This window comes from Pelophylax lessonae, assembly GCF_965119305.1.
Source record: "Pelophylax lessonae genome assembly, chromosome: 1".
NCBI classification, from domain to species: Eukaryota; Metazoa; Chordata; class Amphibia; order Anura; family Ranidae; genus Pelophylax; species Pelophylax lessonae.
The window spans coordinates 146732535-146751911 of NC_138768.1; the positions used below are offsets into that span (position 1 = coordinate 146732535).

At 39.3% G+C, this 19377-nt stretch overlaps 1 protein-coding gene across 3 annotated transcripts in view; it reads left to right on the forward strand.

Annotated features, from left to right (window-relative positions):
- VCAN (versican) overlaps positions 1-19377 on the forward strand; it is a 137607-nt gene that overhangs the window by 20217 nt on the left and 98013 nt on the right. For all 3 annotated transcript variants that reach the window (XM_082265379.1, XM_082265380.1, XM_082265381.1), the window contains exons 3-4: positions 16732-17109; positions 18349-18523. In XM_082265379.1, the coding sequence (XP_082121505.1) occupies positions 16732-17109; positions 18349-18523 (553 nt within the window). The remainder of the gene's footprint in view (positions 1-16731; positions 17110-18348; positions 18524-19377) is intronic.

Sequence of the window (19377 nt, forward strand, 5' to 3'; positions counted from 1 at the left end):
AGGAAGTCTGCACCAGGAAAAAACCGCTCTCTCATAGTACAATAGTAGGTAGCCCTACTTGTCCTTTGTTATCTATGCTGACCGTCATTATGTTGTAGAGAAAGGGGTGGGTATGGATACACATGTTCTTCATGACGTGGAAGGTTTTGCATGGGAAAAGATGCAAAAACAGCTCATTATTTTAAAACAATAACTTACAATTTGATTAGTCCCAAGTCAGCACTGGGTCTGTTAATTAAAACAACACCATTTTGGAAGTTTTTAGCAGCATGTTGTAAGCATGGGAGCTTTTCCAGCCATGTGATATTACCATTGACTTTATTGTCATGGATATACATTGCATAGTATTTCCCAATGACGTGAACAAATCTCACGCTAAGACACTGTGGGTAGTTGTTTTTAGGTGCAGTTCACATTTGACACCATCTAAGCACTGCATTGTAATCAGAGGTGGCACAAAAAGCCCATGTATATGTATATTCTGTATTTAGAGCAAAGGAAAGCCAGCATGCTCTATATGTGAGATAAATACCTGCGTGTTCACCCACAAAAAAAATATCCATACAAATCCAAAAAAACAGATATAGATGCAATTATTAGTCTTGCAGTGGAGATAAATCAAAGCAATGGCATTTTGTTGGCAATGTTTCAATAGAGCTCAGTCCTTAGGAAAGATGAATGTGGTAATTAATGCAATTCATCTTGTCAGAAGGATGATCAAAACTTGTTGATAGCCACGCTGACTGTTACTTTATTGTTATAAGATTTAAAGCGGAGTTCCGGCATCAAAATCTATTTTGGGCCATCCGCTTGCTAAGGGGAACCTGAAAAAGAAATGGATAATGGCGATTTTTTTTTGGTCACTTACCTTATTATAGAAGAAAATATACTCACCTTCCTTCCACTTCCTCCCTCTGTGGCCGCGGCCCGCGCCGCCACTTCCGGTTTGCGATGACTCCTGGGAGCTGAACGTCATCGCTCCCAGGAATCAATGCGCCTGCACCGGCCCTGCTCGTCACTTCCAGTGCAGGTGCGGTATTCACTGCTAAACAGCTTCTGGGAATGCCTAGAAGCTGTGCAGGGATGCCACTCCTGCACTGGAAGTGATGAGCGGGGCCGGTGCAGTGCATTGTGGGACTCCAACGTCACGAAGAGGACACGGAAGAGGACACAAAGAGGGACGCTGCAGCTTCAGCTGCCTACACCTGAGATGGCAGCGCTGGAGAAGAAATTTTCAAGGTAAGTATTTCTTCTTACAGGTAAGTGCGACCCGGGACAGTTCAGAGGCTATCCATTATGGAATGTACTAGCCCTGACTGTCCCGGGGGTATTTTTAGCTCAAATTGACCCCCGAGGCCAGAACTCCGCTTTAATTATTTTCCCCCAAACCATTCATTACTTGGCCTGGTAAGTGAATTACCCAGCCAGGTAATTAATGGTTTGGGGCATAATTACCTTATTGGCCCAGGTACACATACTTACCATAAGTGTACCTGGGCCATCGTTTAGGTCTGTTACATAGTTACATAGTTATTCTGGTTGAAAAAAGACACAGTCCTTCCAGTTCAACCCACAGAAAGAACACACACACAAATAGAAAACGTCCATGTGCACATCCTATACACAGTTGGTCCAGAGGAAGGCAATAAGCCCCAATAAAGTTTTTCACAATTATAATAGAGCACATATTTAGTACACATGCCATCTCTCGGAAAGGGTTTTTATATCAGTGGGTCCCAGACAAGAACAATGTATACTTTTAAAAGGCATCTATGGGAATTGTATACTATGCAGTATTTTTCTCAGCATCATTAAATGATAAAATTCATACATTTGAGCCTGATCTCTCTTTCAAAAACATGATAATACCATTAGCATTGTTCCAGGTGGTCTTGTTCTTGGTAATCTGTATCAGATGTCTGTTTAATGTCAAGGAACATGGATTGCATTGATTACACTAAATACAGAGATGAGTATACAGGGCAATATACAAGTAGAATATTGGTAATAGGAGGTCATGACACTGTGTAAAACAACTATAATTATAATAGAATATATTTTGTAAAATGCTTTTTTGACCTGTTTTGGACATACCCAGTCCCTCAGGCTTTTACTTATCCATTTCCAACCTGTCTATCAAAAACGACTTCAGGACATATGCACATGAACTCTGACATATACACTGATTAACTGATCTCAAGGGACACATTTTTGGTTCTAAGTGTAACTGTGTTCTTTTTCTATGGATTTTGGCTTCTTTTAAGTATTAAATATATTTATGCTGCACAACAAATCTTGTTTGGTCTGTTCAGTGGCTTTTCAATATAAGCCTAATAGACTGCAGTAATTGCTCATTCAAAGGCATTGTTAAGCTTGTGCAAGTATGGATCTTTTTATTGCTTAATAGCTTTTCCTCCCACTAAGCTTGTCCCAGTGTGTTAGTCTTAATCTGTCTGTTCTCTATCAAGTGTCTTATCTTTCTGTTGCTATCTTTTTTAAACAAGGGGACTGTTTATGGTCTTGGATTTCCTAGTCCACTTCATTTGTGGCAGGTGTCAATATCCCAGGCGTCTTTAGTAAAGAACCATTTTCATCTCCATACTCTGGACATTAATGCTTTCCTTTGTTCACACAGCTTTGACAAGGGAAAATCCAAGGTACTCCTTGGAAAATGCTGTTCTATATGTGTAAAAAACTCTAGCTAGAGCTATTGAGGATTTCTTAGGCTGGCTATAAATGGTTCAAATCTCGTCCAGTTCAGAAAGGACTAGCTGAGATTCAAACCATGTATGGGCAGGCTGATTGTCCATCTACTAACTTGGGCACAACCATCATGTTGGATCTCTAAGATGTGATTATTAGCAGCGTCTATAGCTGTTAGCAATAATCACTGTGTTCTCCCAGCTGAGATGGCTACCCCCTGCCAGGAGAAAACAATGGCTCTGCGAGAGGGATTCCCCCATCAGCACTGACTGTGTTTATGGGGAATCAAGCAATTGTCTTTTCTGCATCATCTATGGCCTGCCTTTAGTTGTATAAAATTACTTTACATACTAACCATTCACATGAAAGGGAACCAGATGACCATTATATATAATTTTATTCATTTGCTTATGTTTTAAACTGAGGAATACCTCTGTCATTTGCTTTACCGGTCATTTAGAAAATGTTGGGGTTATGGGAGCTGTCGTTGCTCACTTGTGCATGCTCTAGTGCAGTGATGGCAAACCTTGGCACCCCAGATGTTTTGGAACTACATTTCCCATGATGCTCATGCACTCTGAAGTGTAGCTTAGCCTCATGGGAAATGTAGTTCCAAAACATCTGGGGTGCCAAGGTTCGCCACCACTGCTCTAGTGCTTTCATCCTTATCTTGGCTTTCAAATCTCATTACCCTGAAACCATCACCAAGGAAGGAAGTTCACACTTTGCAGACTTTACTGGCTGCATGCATGTTCCAGGGCAGTTTAAACTTGATGATGAAGCCAGGATCAGATTGATAGGCTTGAAGTTTGTAACTTAAAAAAAAAAGTCCATTATTCATAAAGTCCACTATTCTGCTGTTACCAGTCCACTTTCAGCAATAATGCATATTAAAGCAGGATCATCCACAAGTCAACTTAGGAAAGAGCCTAAGGCCTGATGGACCTCATGGGGTCCAGCCACTACCAATAAGTTCCTGCAGTAAACCAGAGGATAACACAATTAATCAAAGCGGTGGACCTGCCTGTCACTTCACAAAGGAGGATAACTTGAAGGCAGTTAGCGCCTATACAATAGGTTGGGAGTTCTTCTATTGCAATTCTTTGTAATGTCAATTGAAGAGTTGGGGGTAACCAAAGGTTTAACCTTACCAAGGGCTTGATTTTAATTTAATCTGTCTGATTGCTGCAATGCTTTAATCTGATACATAATAAAAAGTTATTTATATAGTATATGTTGTTAATTAGGCAATACAGTTATCAAAGGCTGTCTAATATCATACCAATACGTAATAAAAACATGCCTTTTGTGATACTCCCGCAGAATGGCAAGACCACCCACTAGCCCACTAGTTTGGCAAAGCCTGCTGGAAGTTGTAGTGGCCCTGCATTTTGCCTAAACCCTTTATTTTACAAGTATTTAAATGAATAAATAAATGGTCCCAGCCAGCATGTTTTCTGTTAAATTGAAGGTTACTAATACCATGTCTGAGCTTTATTAGTAGAACTTTAAAGCAGAGCTCATGGAAGTAGCGGCCGAGTTAATCCTCACAGTAGCAGCTTAGGCTGTGTCTTTCTAGGACTAGTTAATGGTCATAAAGTTAAGATGATGTGTGCAGATGGAATTTCAATTAGCTTGGTTTTCAATGATTTATAGAGAGTCTACATCAAGTAATTGATCCCTCAGCACCTAATGCCTGTTTAACATCCTTCTCCTTATAGTATCGTAGCCTTCGCCACAATCCATCTGGTGAAAACACTGAGGCTTTTGTTCCGGCACTATTTATTGCCTACATGGCCAAACCCCAGTTCTGTTCCTGTTGGATGTACTCTCTCTACCAAACTGCAAATGACAAATTGTTACATTCTGAAGTGTGAAAATTCAATTCCCAATTATTCCAAAATAGTGAACTGTTGTATGCTTAGCTGGGGAAATTGAACGATTTCCAGAAAGAACACATTACTGGCGTCGTTTCTTATTTTCACAGTGCTATAAATATGAGCGTGAAAAGGATTTCTTGATTAAACAGAGCAGATATTAGTCGGACATGTTAGCCATGACCGCTGTGGAGTAATGCAGAATTTATAAGGAGACATGGTGCATTGAAGGTTGCTGCAGCTGGTCTTAGCCTTAAGAATTCAATAGGGAAACTTACACATAAAGCTAAAGAATATAAGGTAGCTCAGGTCATACGGTCATAGTGTAGCTAACAGTAATTTGTCATGTTTATTTTATGTTTAGAACACCTTACGTGAATTTAACTTGAACCTTAGCTTTAGGCAGATATACAAGACACAAATAAATGCTGTGCATTCATTAATACATCTTTAAGTGTTGTTTTTTTTTTAATGCAATTTCTATTCGGTATCAGTCAGAGGCATAGCTTGAGGCTTGTCGGTCCTGATGCAGAAACCCCCCCTCCACCTGCCGCTTCATGCTTCACTCATTTACTTATTTGTAAAAGAGGAAACTCAAAGTGCCCAATATAGGCCCCGGGCCCTCTGACTTTCAGATTCATATACGAGCCCACTGCTTTCACCCCACAGCTTCGAATGTGGCCTGGCTTCTCCCCACTTAGTGTGCACATAGAGGTTTGAGCAGGGCTGAGCAGGGTGGGGAGGGGCTGTACTGGGCTGGATGGGGAGGATGAGCAGGGAGTTCACCATAGGGGGGAAAAGGGCTTGCCCCATCACCTTGTGTAGGTAAAACCGGAAACATATGGGACCTACGCAAGGTGTCACTGCAAGTGCTTTTCCCCAGTGACACAGTGTAATACTTAATGTGAAGTGGGAAGGGGGCACAGGCTCCCTAGAGCATGGGCGGGATCACCATTGCAGAAACTACTACTTTTCTAGTGTCCCTTCTTCTTCTTGCCCTTCTCTCAAAAGAACCATTTGCAGTTTTCATTTTCACCCACAAATCCACTTTAAGGTCATTTCTACTTTGAATATTTGACCCTAGGGGCCATTATAAGGACACTTTAAAGTGAACTAAAAGCCCAAACTTTTTTAAGCTTGAATAGTTTTCGTTTTGGAGAGGGTAAAGAATGGTTAAAACGCCAAGTCAGGATTTTTTGTCTGTTTAACGTTGGGGAGATTTTCCTTTACTCCCTGTTGCAACTTGTTTTTGATTTCCTATTACTTTCTCTGCTGAAGACAATAATCCCCAGGAAAACAGAAAAGAGAAATCTCCCCAGCAGGGATACAAACAGCAATAGAAAACTGCCAGAGTAGATATGTGGCACTGGAAGCTTGGCTTGTTCTTATTGTTGTTCAATGGAATGGAGGTAGAGTTGGTATAGGGTGCCTGAACTTTGGTCTTGCAGCTTTGTGATGGCAAAAGGATTATCACAGACACCTTGGATTGAGATAGAGAGTAAATCTGGAATGAAAACACTGTACCTCAATACTAGTCCAGACACAATTTTATTCCAGTGTAAAAATCAGAGGAAAGTCTGTACAAGTCAATGCGTTTGGGGAGCGAGATTTTCACTCCTGAAATGCACTGGCTTTGTGGACATCTGGATTTTAATATCATGGAGTGGTGCTTCAGTTCATGATTTACTCAGCAATTAAAAATTCGACAAGGGTTCTAACCCTCCCCCGTTATATCCAAAACTAACCAAAAAAACTTAGTATACACTTTAAATGAACTCTTGCACATTAAAATCTAGGATCTGTCTACCCAGAAATTAAAACAGCACATTTCACTTATGAAATGGGTACATTTATAAACTTACACAATTTAATACACTGCCTGGTGTCAGCCTTTAATTTACATTTTATTGTATATTTGAAAACTGCCTAAGAGTATGTCACATCATTTATTTATTACAAAAATTTAATTTTGTTTTTTTTGTGTAATACCATAAAAAATACAGTACTGCTGTAATGCTAGGAAATGTCCATTGCACTAACATCAAAATAACACCCCCATGGTCGAAGACAATATAATTGTCTCAGAAAAGTGATACGTCCAGTTTTACAGTCAGGCTTATGTTCCTGTTAACATGGAAGATGTTGATTGTGCCTGAGTGTTTTGACTGGGGTCATGTTATACAATGGAGTGACATTTTGACAGCTATTTCCCTCTTGTCAATGTGTGATATTGTGATTATGGAATGACACCATTAAGCACTTAATGAAGCCTTTTGTGCTCACTTGATCCACTCCACACAGATATCAGGGGTCCATATGTTACTTTTTATGGAAATAAGTTTAGCTATTGCTACAGCCCCTAACAACAGTTATTTGCAGTCTCTAGGGAAGTTCTATTAAGCCATCTACTTTGCCAGTAAGTGCCATTAATGCCTGGGAAATTCTAACAGCCTCTCTAGCAGACTGAAAAGTGATTTATAAGCTGGGTTTGTTAGGAAAAAACCCAGCCCTCTCATTTAAAAAGAATTTAGTATTTCATCAGCTTTATCTAACAATAGCAGGATTTTGCTGCCAAAGTGCTTCAAACACTAAAATGAGACTTAAAACTTGTTTCTGTTAAGTTAAACTTGTTCCATTTTGCTTTAAAATTTGCCGGGTGGGTTAAATTATAGGGGGGAGCTTTACAGATTGCTAATGATAATAATTGAGAACAAATGTCTCCTTTTGTGGTTTCTCTTTGTTACTGTATTGTTGGTTTTAAAAGTTTAGTTATATGTATGAGTTTGGTTACCATTCAAGGTAAAAAAAATGTAAAGGCGCATATATCATTCTTTAAAGCAGTTCTAAAGGTAAAATGTTTTTAACCTTAATGCATTCCCTACATTAAGGTAAACACTGTTTTGCCAATTGCTGTGCTCTTCCCCCACCCAAATACTTACCTGAGTCCTGTATTGATCCAGGGCTGTGCCCATCTGTTGGTCTTACCCCCCTCTCTCTATGCTGTCACAAGCTTAGTTGAGAGCAACAGAACCATTGGCTTCTGCTGCTGTCAGTCAAATCCTGTGAGCAGAGAGTGGGGGGCAGAGCCGAGTTGCATTGTGTGTGTCAATGGACACACACAGCCCGGCTCTGAATCAAACCTGCATGTCTGCCCCTCATAGCAAGTGCTTGATATGAGGGCAGACACAGAAGAGGAGAAGCCAATATTTCCAGCAGGGGACCCCAGAAGAGGAGGTTCAGGGCTGCTCTATGCAATACCATTGTGTTACATGCTCATTATTTTAATTTAAAAGATTGCCTTTAAAACTGTTTTAGGCCTTCTCTTGTGGAAAAGGTGAGCTAAGACAAAAATGTTCTCTACTATATGATGTATCATGAGTTCAATATCCGTGATTTTGCACTCAGGTTATCTCTTAGGTCAATCTTGCAAAAGGTATCAGTGATTTTCCAGGGTTGAGGCATTGATACTGTAGACCAGCAATTCTTAACCTTTTTACCCAAGAATTACCCCTACAATAATTTTCAGGTCTCGGGGGAACCCTTACTAAAACCAGTTCATTTGGGGCCAATGGTAAAATACTTATATACATTAACGATAAGTAGGAATAATTTCCCCCTTACAATGGTGGTCAGAACAGCAACAGACAGTAAAGAGACCATTGGTGTCCTGCTGTTAGCTTTCCAAAGTGGTGTTGGTCCTGGAACTATCCTGGCACCATCAAATGGGAGGTCAATCAGCCATAGCTCAAGGAACCTCTACTATCTTCTGGCGGAACCTTGGTTGAGAATGGCTGTTGTAGGTTGAAAACTGGAAGTATAATCCTTAGAAAACATGTATTTTCTTATCTGCTAAATGCTATCTATCATGTGATGGTTTTTCCCTTTCCTTTAGTCATTATACACAAAGCTCAGTTTATTCCTGCTGGGCTTGATTATCAGTCAAATGTAAAATCTGAATTACTGAAATCCCAAAGAGTATGTCCAATTATTTCATGATCATGAATATTTATGAGGATGTCATGATAATTAATAATATACAGCTACTTGGGGAGATTTTTTACCTGTTTTAAATAATGTAGGTACAACAGTTCTATTCCTTTACTCTCACGACTGTGAAAGGATAGAATAATGATATTATTTAAATTTTAGCATGTGGCAAACAATTCGATTTTCCCCTACCATATACAGTATACCTCCTATGTATTTTCGGTAATTATATGAGCAAAGTCCTATCCTTGGAATTGTTTATACTATTGTACCTATTCAGTTAAGCATACCGAAGAGCAATAGCGAATGACCAAATGTAGAAAACCTCAGCAACCAATTAGATTTCAGTTTGCAAGAGCAGCAAAATATAGTTCCTTTTTGGTTGCTATTTGTTGCTGTACCATTCATACATTTCCTTTTAGTTAAAATCTGTATGGTATGGCTCAGGTATAAAAAAGAACAAGGAAAGGAAAGAAAAAGTCAAGACAGTCAGTTTATAACCTACCTAATCTAGAAAACATGACAAATCCAATCTCATTGAGTGCCGGTTCACACATATGCGATGTAAGACATTGTATGTGATTCGCACCGCCCTGCTATGCAAATCACATGCGCTGTCTGTGCGATGCAAATTCAGCCATACAGATTGCATGGCTGAATTTGCATCGCATTCGGACCAAAGTCGCGCAGCACCAGATTTGGATTGCATAAGTGCAAGCCAAACCACTGCTAACTAAGTGCAGTGGTCCAGGTCTCCAGCTGTTTGACACATCCCCTCCACAGTACTCCAATCAACAATATCTATACTCCTTGAGCATCACTGCTGATTGGAGAACTGTGCAGAAGTAGTCTGGGACCCTTGGGCACTAAATAAGAATACATCTACTTGAAAAACTTCTTTTGTACACTGAAATAGGTTTGCTGCATGTGAAAAAAGGGAACAAACCTGAGTTTGCAAATATTTAGGTTTCATTTTTAATTCACAAAAAACAATAAAAAATGCAACCCAATTGCAATGGCTTGACTTTTGCTTACCATATGTTCTCCATGCTCCATGTAGTGGTATTGCTTATCCCTGCACTGTTTTCAAGGAGGATAGCTAATTACCTATACAAATCCTTGGTACATGCAGAATAACTACTGTAGTTGTAATCCAAAGCAATCAAAAACACAGTGATATCCTTAAATGTTTTTTTTGGTACCAAATAATGGTATTGTAAACACGGAGATCAGTTGCAGGCAGCAGTCTTCTTTACTTGCGCTGGAAATCAGTTAAAGTACAGCTTATTTAAAACTGACAAACATTCATTATTTATCTGGTTTGGCAATATTGGTATCTCTCCAGAACATTCATTTTCCAGAATTTTAATTAATGACTGAACTTTTATTGGAACTATCAAACATTCATACAGCAAAACTTTCAAGAATTTATGCATCATGTGAACTTTTGCATCATATGAACTAGAAATGTGCATGATGAAAAATTTATTTTGTTTCGTTTGGATTCGTTAATCTGGTTACTTAGTTTTGTTAAATTCAATGGATTCGTTCAATTCGTATTCAGGACTGATATTCAGAATTCGTATTTGGAATTCGTTTTATTTCTTTTTCAAATTTATCGTTTTTTTTTTTCTATTTGAAACGTTCGAATTGATATATTTTGAATCAGTCAAAGTAAAAAATTTTGATTTTTTTCGAATCAAATATGGCAAAGTGTACATCATCTTCATCAAATGATTACAATGACTCTTTAAATCACCTTTGGCTTAACAAAAACAGCATTATTTTGAAATGGTGCTCTAATAACACATCCAGTCTTTGATTTCAGAAATATGTTTACAGTTCGCATTCGACTGGAATGCGATGTAAATTTGGTTTGAATTTCAATTCGAATTTCCAAAATTCGTATAAATTTAGTTTTGTTATTCGGAGTCATTCGGTAAACTTCATTTATACTGTAATTCAGGTATTTATACAAATCTCCGAATAATAAAAAATTTGTCTGAATATTTATTCGGTACAAAATGAACCGCACATGTCTAATATGAATTTGCGCATCATTTGACCAATGAAAGTAGGGCTTTAGTAGTAGCATTGTTCTGGAAGGAAAGAGCAGTACAGGAAATGTGGAGATTCAGAAATTGCCATTTGTTATGTTAGCCCAAAGCAAGACTTGGACTATCAAGTGAGCCACTAAATGAATGCTTGGCAGAACCAAGATTTGTACAGATGTCTTTGGTTATCTCTAATCCGTACTGTGCTTTTCTTCCACTGCTCTTTAAAAAAAAAAAATCCAGATGAATGGCATGATTAATTTGAGAAAATATCAAAAAGTACTCAAAGATTATTATTATTATTATACAGGATTTATATAGTGCTAGCAGTTAGTGCAGCGCTTTACAACACAAGGGCAGACAGTACAGTTACAATACAATTTAATACGGGAGGAATCAGAGGGCCTTGCTCGTTAGAGCTTACAATCTAAGAGGGAAAAATAACTGCAAAGGAGGACAACTTAAAGTAGTTGTAAATCTCAGACACGAAATATGAGCACAGCAGATCCCTCTATAGTGTGTATTTGTTTCAATCTGGAGCACTAAGTGTAATTTTTGTCTGTTGCTTTGCTTCTCTGCTATCTGCATAAGTCACCTCTGAAAAGTTTTTCTGACACCAAGAGGTAAAAAGATGACGGGAGAGGGATCTCCAGCACACATTTTATAATTGAGAACCTCAGCTCTGTTCCTGTGTGTTGTTTGAAGTGGGGGGGGGGGGGTCCCTTTCCTCCAATAAGCTTTCAACTCTCCTCTCTGAGCTCTGCAGAGAGTAAATTCATTCTCCACCCCCTGCTTTCTGAACGCTCAGACAAGCTTTATAAATTCCGCACTTTGAAGAGAGAATTTTTTAGAGAATAGAGGGCTGCAGATAAACAGCTGCAACTGATGTAGGAGAATATGTTTCATCTCCATGCATCGGCTAGTTACTTCACTGGGTATATATGAAGAATTTGCAACCACTTTAAGTTAGCCATATACCAGTAGAATTTAGTTTGAACATTCATAAGAAAATTCAGCAAAATAATTTGTCAGAGCATTCGATAGCTATCATGGACTTTACAATTTTTTGTATGATATTTAATTCAACTGCCATGCAATTAGTCAAATTTTGATGTTTGGAAATGCAAGATACACTGGATACGTTAATTTGTTTATTTTGCCTTTAATTATTAAAGAGTAAGAATAGTAATTACAATCATTATATTACATACTGCATGTGTATCTTTTGTTGTGGATACATTATTGTAACATATTCTTTGAGGCTCGGCCACTTAACAATAGAGCTGTAATGTGAACATAAAATTGTGGGTTTTGCTAGCAAGTCCCTCTGATCTGTCTTAACATTTTTTGAAAGATGTTACATCATTAATTGTGCTGCTGAATCAAAAGCAGATGTGCTAGTTTAGGCTGATGGCTAATACAAATGTAAGCATGGAAAGACTGGGAATCTAGTTCTGCAGAACCAGGGGATTTATATATTTGACATTAATAGACATTTACAAATATATAGGAGACAATTATACCCATCCTCACTAATTATAAGAGCAAGGACTTAAGCTTGCCATGCATGGATCAAAATTCAGCCGGTTCAGCAGGGACTGACCGAGATTTGATCAATGTATGGGCAGCCTGATTGTACCCAAGTCAATCCATCGATTGACTTGAGTACAACCAGCCTGTCAGATTTTTTACATTCGATTCCTGCCGCAGTAATCATTTTGTTCTGCCGGCTGGAAAGGCTTTCTGCTCTCCTTGGCAGCAGAAAACAGGGCATTCCCCCATCAACACTGATGGTGTTGATAGGAGAATTGAGTGATTTTATTTCCTTTAACCCAAGGGTGCTCAACCTGTGGCCCCCCAGCTGTTGCAGAACTGCAAGTCTCATCATGCCTCTGTCTTTAGGAGCCATGCTTGTAACTGTCTGCCTTGCAATGACTCATGGGACTTGTAGTTCCACAACAGCTGGAGAGCCACAGGTTGAGCACCCATGGGTTTCATCTGTTGAAGATGGAAAGAAAATCAAGTCATCTATGGACTGCTTAAAGCTGGCCATAGATGATAAAAACAGCGGACTGGCTGCAACCGCTAATAAACAAAAGTTCTACAACTTGTCTGTACAACAGAAGTCCATTTAACGATGGACTTCTGTCAAACAGGGACTGTCACACACTGATCAAAATTCAGCTGTTCTCTGCAGAACTGGCTGAATTTCACTCTGTCTTTGGCCAGCTTTAGTTCTGATATCCATTTGCTCTCCCATTATCTTCCTTGTACTAGCCCCCTGTAAGCATGATGGCCAGTGGCATGGGGTTAAGCAAGACTGGCAAGATTTTGTTCCCTCAAGCAGGTGAAGCAACACTTTGTCACTGAATATTTGAGTTTTAAAAATGCAATTGCCAACCAAGGGTAAACCAGAAATTTATTTAAAAAATAATCTTCTGTGCAAGGTGTCCCGTCCTCTTCCTGCTACTGAACCTCCAGCACTGAGAGAGTTACCATCTCTGAGTCTTCTGTGAAGCTGCAGTGAACAAGCTGTGGATGGGAACCCGCACCTTCCTCCTCCAAGTTGTTTCATAGTATACACCTCATGCAACATGATCTCCTAATGGGGGGAGTCTGATTAATCTCAGGAATCTTGCCCATTCTTACAGTTCAGGGCTGCAACCACACACAGAAGTGGTGCTTGTTTTTAGGGCTTATCTAGACTGCAGTTGTCCTCTGAAGAGTGATCAGCAGTGTTTTGCTTTTCAGGGGACATTTGGCAGACATTGCAGAGAAGCCTCTTCTCTCCCTGTTTTAACCCCCGAATACCCACATCACTCATTCACAATCCCATGCATTGTGGTTCTGGAGTGGCCATATTCAGTTGAATGGGTAGTCTTTAGAGGATCGTGCTGCCCCTGAATGCGACAGGGTGTATCATTTTATTGCATTATGATGTATAACCCCATCCGCTTCCTTTGCAGCTTAGGTGGTAGCGGTTGGGAGGCAGTAAAAATGCAGCTCAACCCCATGTTTTTACTACCTCCAGCCACAATTGGAAACGAGTGCTAAATGAAAAAATGCATTTAAGCCTGTAAAAAAAAACAATTAAAAACAATAATTTATTTTAATGTACATCAGAAATATTACCTAAGATGCTGCTGCTGCTGCTATGGTGATATCCTTACTGAAGTATGAAATTATTACATAAAATATATGAAGGGTTCGCCTAAGGATAGCAGCTTCACATCTGGATCTAGTTGCACAGTCTATTAGAAAACCTTGTAGACACAAGTTTCAGCTGGAAAAGGACAGAATGTTTGCTTGAAGTATTGCTAGTATCATTGTTCTCTTTCAGGACTACTCTGGGTCCTGGGGCTATATAGGAAATCATTTTCACGATGATTTTAGTAGATGACAATAGGGATTATTGTTTCATGCAACTATGCAGAGCAAAGTAGTTAAACCATTATCCAAATCTCTTGGCAGCTCTTCCTTACTTCCTATACATTCCAGACAAGTGTGATGTAATTTGTTCAAGTGCAGTTGTAAAATAATGAAACCACAGTCTTTTTATATATACAGAATTAATGATTCTATATGCATACATACCAGTGATAAATATGTAGAAGAATATGAACATATAATATTTGAACAGGTTACCATAGGAACTACTTTGAAAACTTAAATGTCTTCCCTTGATATGTGTTGGGTCATTTTTACATGCAGATTCTTTTTTCAATCTGGACCTGAGCTGTGGGAGCCCCCCCAAAAAAAAAGATAATCCGAGGACAATGGACAAGTCTCCAGTATTGTCTCTGGTCTCCATGCAGCTATTTTTTCCCCATTGCTGACTTACCGTGTCTTGTTCTGCATTGTGTTTCTTTGTGATGGCAGACATCTTTGTTGGGGCAGGGCTTTGCTTCCTCATGTTAGAGCTGTCCCCAATGACTGTCAGTGGGACCTGATGATGGGCATCAAAAAAACTGAGCTGTTACAATGTTAATTCTTTTTTATAATCATAGATTTTTATTAAAAAATGTATAGCGTACCGACTCCATTTATAACGTTAACACGTATAAATCTGCAGTACACAGAGAACATGTCGGCACATAGTTGTACACATATGCGGTAGCGCAGTACGTTAGAGGCTGAGAGATAATAAGAAGTAGTAACAAGAACTAAAAGAACACAAGAAAGTCACAAAACAATAAAGCAATGTCACAAGGCATACCACATAACATTTAAGCCGAAGTAAGCTAACGTTGTTACAAAGTAGGGCAGAAAATTCAAGGTTTACACTATTTAAGTCATGGTTTCCACGCTTTCTCGAAAACAGACAAAGTATTTGAATGGATTGCTATGGATCTCTCATATGATTAGTGTAAGTGAGTAGAATGCACAGCCTCCGACGGATTGGGAGCTAAATCTGTTTTCCAATGATGTGTGATGGTCAATTTGGCCGACAGAAGAAGATTAGCTATAACCAAACGGTAGTGAACAGGAAAACTATTGATTCCTAGGTTCAGGATAGCTAGAGCAGGATTTGGGGCAGTCAAAATACCAGAAATTTCTGAAATAATTTGAAAGATTTTCCACCAGAAGCTGAAAACATTCTTACAATACCAGTATAGGTGCATCAGGTTACCAGTAGGGCCGCAACTTCTCCAGCATAAGGATGAGCAATCAGGATAGAATTTTGCCAATTTATAGGGTTAAAGTTACATTGATCTTTAGAGCCAGCTCCCAGTGATTAACACAATGAGTAATGCAATACATTGAGCGTATTGCTCATAGCCACTGGGAGGTAGAGAAGGAGATGTTTAGATCTGTCTCCTATTTGGTCATGACTTACAATATTAATTTTGAGAAAGAAAAGACCAGCAAAAAAAACAACAACGACAATATTCATAGTATTTATTCCGAATGAGGAATGGCCAACAATGAACTTTGTATTTTCACACTCACCCAATGAATAAACAACATCTGAACAGCATGGGATCCCTGGACAGCCTGTCAGATATCATTATTTTAGCACTTAGCACCCTACCCCTCATTTTTTTTTCTATACCCCCACTAACTGGGTGGTGAGACTAAAGCCTAGTACACATGGGCCAAATATCGGTTCAATAAAAACCAGCTGACATTCAGCCCCTGTGTATGGCAGCCAGTCCAACAGAAGCCAGCTGTTTAGCAGGTTTCTGTCAAAGGCTCATAACCAGCTCTCAGCCAATAGTCAATGGCTGAGAGGGCTGACCAGAGTGTTTTGGCAGGGCACCCCTGTCAGAACGCAACATCACAGCAAGGGAGATTGCTGTAATAACATCAAATTGTTAGTACAGCGTCTCTGACCTTAGCTGTCAAAACTATTGGTGTACGAGGCTTAAGGCAGGCCATACACAGAGTGAACTTCTTTCCTGCAACCACAAACAGTGTTGACAAGGGAATTTCTCCCGCCGAGCCATTGTATTCTTCTGGTGGGGATGGAGGGGGGGGGGGGAGCTGTCCCCCCAAGGAGAAGACAGTAATTATTGCTAGCGGCTATACCAACCACTAATGATAATTGCATGTAAAATCTGGCAGGTTGCTTGTACCCAAGTTGATCGATTGATCAACTTGGTGCATTGAGCCTGCCAATACATGGTTTGAATTTCAGCTGGTTTCTGCCATCTGTGGCTAACCTAAGGATTCATGGGATATGTGACGTGCATATTCCAGGAGGCCCAGTGAGCACTGTACACATAGTTCACATGGAGGGGCAGGGCCTGCAATTTTGGTAAAAAAAAAATAAAAGACGAAAAAACCCCACTGCTCTATTCATGTAGAGGAGGGGATGGGGGTGGAGAGCAGGGAATTTTATGCAGAGGGTAAAGATCCACTTTAATAAGCCAGTATAGGGTACTATGATGGTGTACCAGAACCCCTAGCAACCTACCAAAGAAAAATGTCCTTGCGAATCTAAATACGATAAAATGAACTTGGACGGTTTCTGTACTTTGCACATAATCATCAAAACTGTGTGAAAATTTTTTTTCATTCCACTACCTATCATAACTGTACAGAAATAACTTCTTTATTTATCAAGAAATAGAGATATAACAAATGAAATATTTTTTTTTTCTTTTCAGTTAAATTGGAAAAGAGTCCACCAGTCAAGGGAACGTTGTCAGGAAGAGTGACGTTACCATGCTATTTCTCAACAATACCCACATTACCACCAAGCTACAACATTACAAATGAATTTTTGAGGATAAAATGGACCAAAATTGAGAAAAGCCGAGATGGAAAAGACCCAAAGGAAACAACAGTTCTAGTTGCCCAAAGTGGTGGTATCAAAATTGGCCAACATTACAGGGGCAGAGTGTCTGTGCCCAGCCACCCAGAAGACATTGGTGATGCATCATTAACAGTGGTTAAGCTTCGTGCCAGTGATGCAGGAGTTTACCGGTGTGAAGTGCTGTTTGGAATTGAAGATACTCAAGATACTATTTCCCTGGATGTTACCGGTGAGTTTTATTGGCATATGTGACAATTCTTGCAATAAAGGGATGCATTTTTGTTCAAAATGAATATATTTCAATTAGTCAGTGAAGTTACAATTGGGGGGGGGGGGTTAAGGGGTGTTGATGGGATGCCAAGGGGCTGAACCTGCCTTTGGGCTTTAAAGTGATACTAAACACACACACTTTAATTTACATTGTCCCTTCTCTTGCTGTATATGGATAAAGGCACTGTAATTATTTTATTTAAAAAAAAAATCTAAGTACCCTTTTTCTAATCGATATACAGCTGTCACATGACCCAGATTTTTCCCAGCCTGTCTGCTGGCAAACATAAGCAGGAGAAGATTCTAGTCCTCTGCTGCTAGTCACAACTTAAAAAAAAACAAAAAAAAAAACAGCTTTTGGACCACAGAGTAAAAATAAATAATGAATATCAATAAACTGTTTTAAATTATCATACAAATATATATTTGAAATCAAATCTTTATTATTTTTTGGGAAATAACATGGTGTAGGTGGATTTCTGCCAGTCACAGGCTGTGTCACGCCCCTCTAGCCTGTGTTTTAGAATAAAAGGGGGGTGAAGCCTCCACCAATCTACACATAATATCATGCACCCATTGTGTTTGGCTGGTTAGTGGGCATAGAGAAGAAGGGATGGAGTGGACTGTCATTTACCACTCTGTATACACCCACATGTGTGACTCTATAGTCACATTGGCTGCTTTGATGTGATAGGGAGGAAATGCCCTGCAAAATCCCTAGCTAAATACATTGGTATTAATGTATTTATTTTTACAAGGCAGTAGAAAAAAAAACTTTAAAAAAGCCATCCCTGACCTCTCTAGCTGCTAGTACTGTTAAGTAATTAATTCTCAAAGATCACAACAAGGACTCCAAAGTCATGGCTTCAGACAATTTCTATCAGCTTAGAAATACCTGCTGTGTATTTACATTAGATGGCTTGCATGTTGCCCATGTGCTGCTGCAATAGAAAGTAAGTGGAAAGGAGATAAGATTTATTTGCCTCTTTGTGAATTTAAAGATGAGTTCTTCTACGATGTCTATAGCTACAGAGGTGAATTAGGTGTTTTCAATTTGTTTTATTACTTGATTAGAATACTTTTTGAACACAGTTAGAGCACAAGTTTACTTTAAACATTAATATTTCTAATGGAAATTCTTACTCTATTAAATGTCACAATGCAGCACTTTGGTAATAACGATTTCCTGCTCTTGTAGGTGTTGTGTTCCACTATCGTGCATCTGAAGACAAGTACATCTTAGACTATGAAGGTGCCCGAAAAGCCTGTTTAGACAATGGAGCCTCAATTGCAACCCCAGCACAACTGAGAGCTGCCTACGAAGATGGCTTTGAGCAGTGTGACGCAGGATGGCTGGCAGACCAATCTGTGAGGTAAATATTTTGGTATTTAAGAGACAAGTGTCCATTCTATGAATATATGGTGTTTTTGCAAATTATGATATGCGATAGTTATTTCACAGTATGTAAAGTATAGCATAAAAATATATTGGTGCAGTGGCGCTGAATGCTCAAACATTGTTATCAGCTCTGCCCAGTGCACCTCTGTGGACTACAGAACACCACCCATTTATGTTATGGAGATAAAGAGAGGGGGTGTTTTGTAGTCCTAACTGCTCATCTTAGGTTGACAAGGATACTTCTCCACTGATAAAGAAGGCTGAGAGAACATTGTGAACCTGGGAACAGGAATCACCAGATGAAAAGGAATGAAGCATGGAAAAAGTAATGCAGCCACCACATCTAAGGACCCGCAAGCTGCAGTATATTCATTTTGTGCACTTTAAATATCAAGTGTTTTACCTGCCAAATACTTTGTATTCAGCCACTCTTTTAGCTAGCACACCTCTGCCCACTACATAGCCATGAAGATTACACCACTATTTTCTGATCCAACTTGACAGCTTCCTGTGTGAGCATAACTCACATTATTGGAGCGAGGAGACAAAGTTTTTCCAGTGTTCGGTGTATGGGTTAGAGATGGAGAGGGGGCACCGAAAGCTGCAAAGCTAAATCAGGAAATAAAGATGTCACCTGCCTGGCTATGCAGTGTGGTAGGGGTATAAGAAATTATGAAACTGGCACAGCAGAATTATTGTACTGTATTTGGTGTATAGCATTTTTACATATTTAGTATCCTAAAATCCTATGAACTTGAAGGCCTCAGTAAACAAAGTGAGATACATTTACTTATAATCCCACACATTTTTTTTTATATACTATTATTA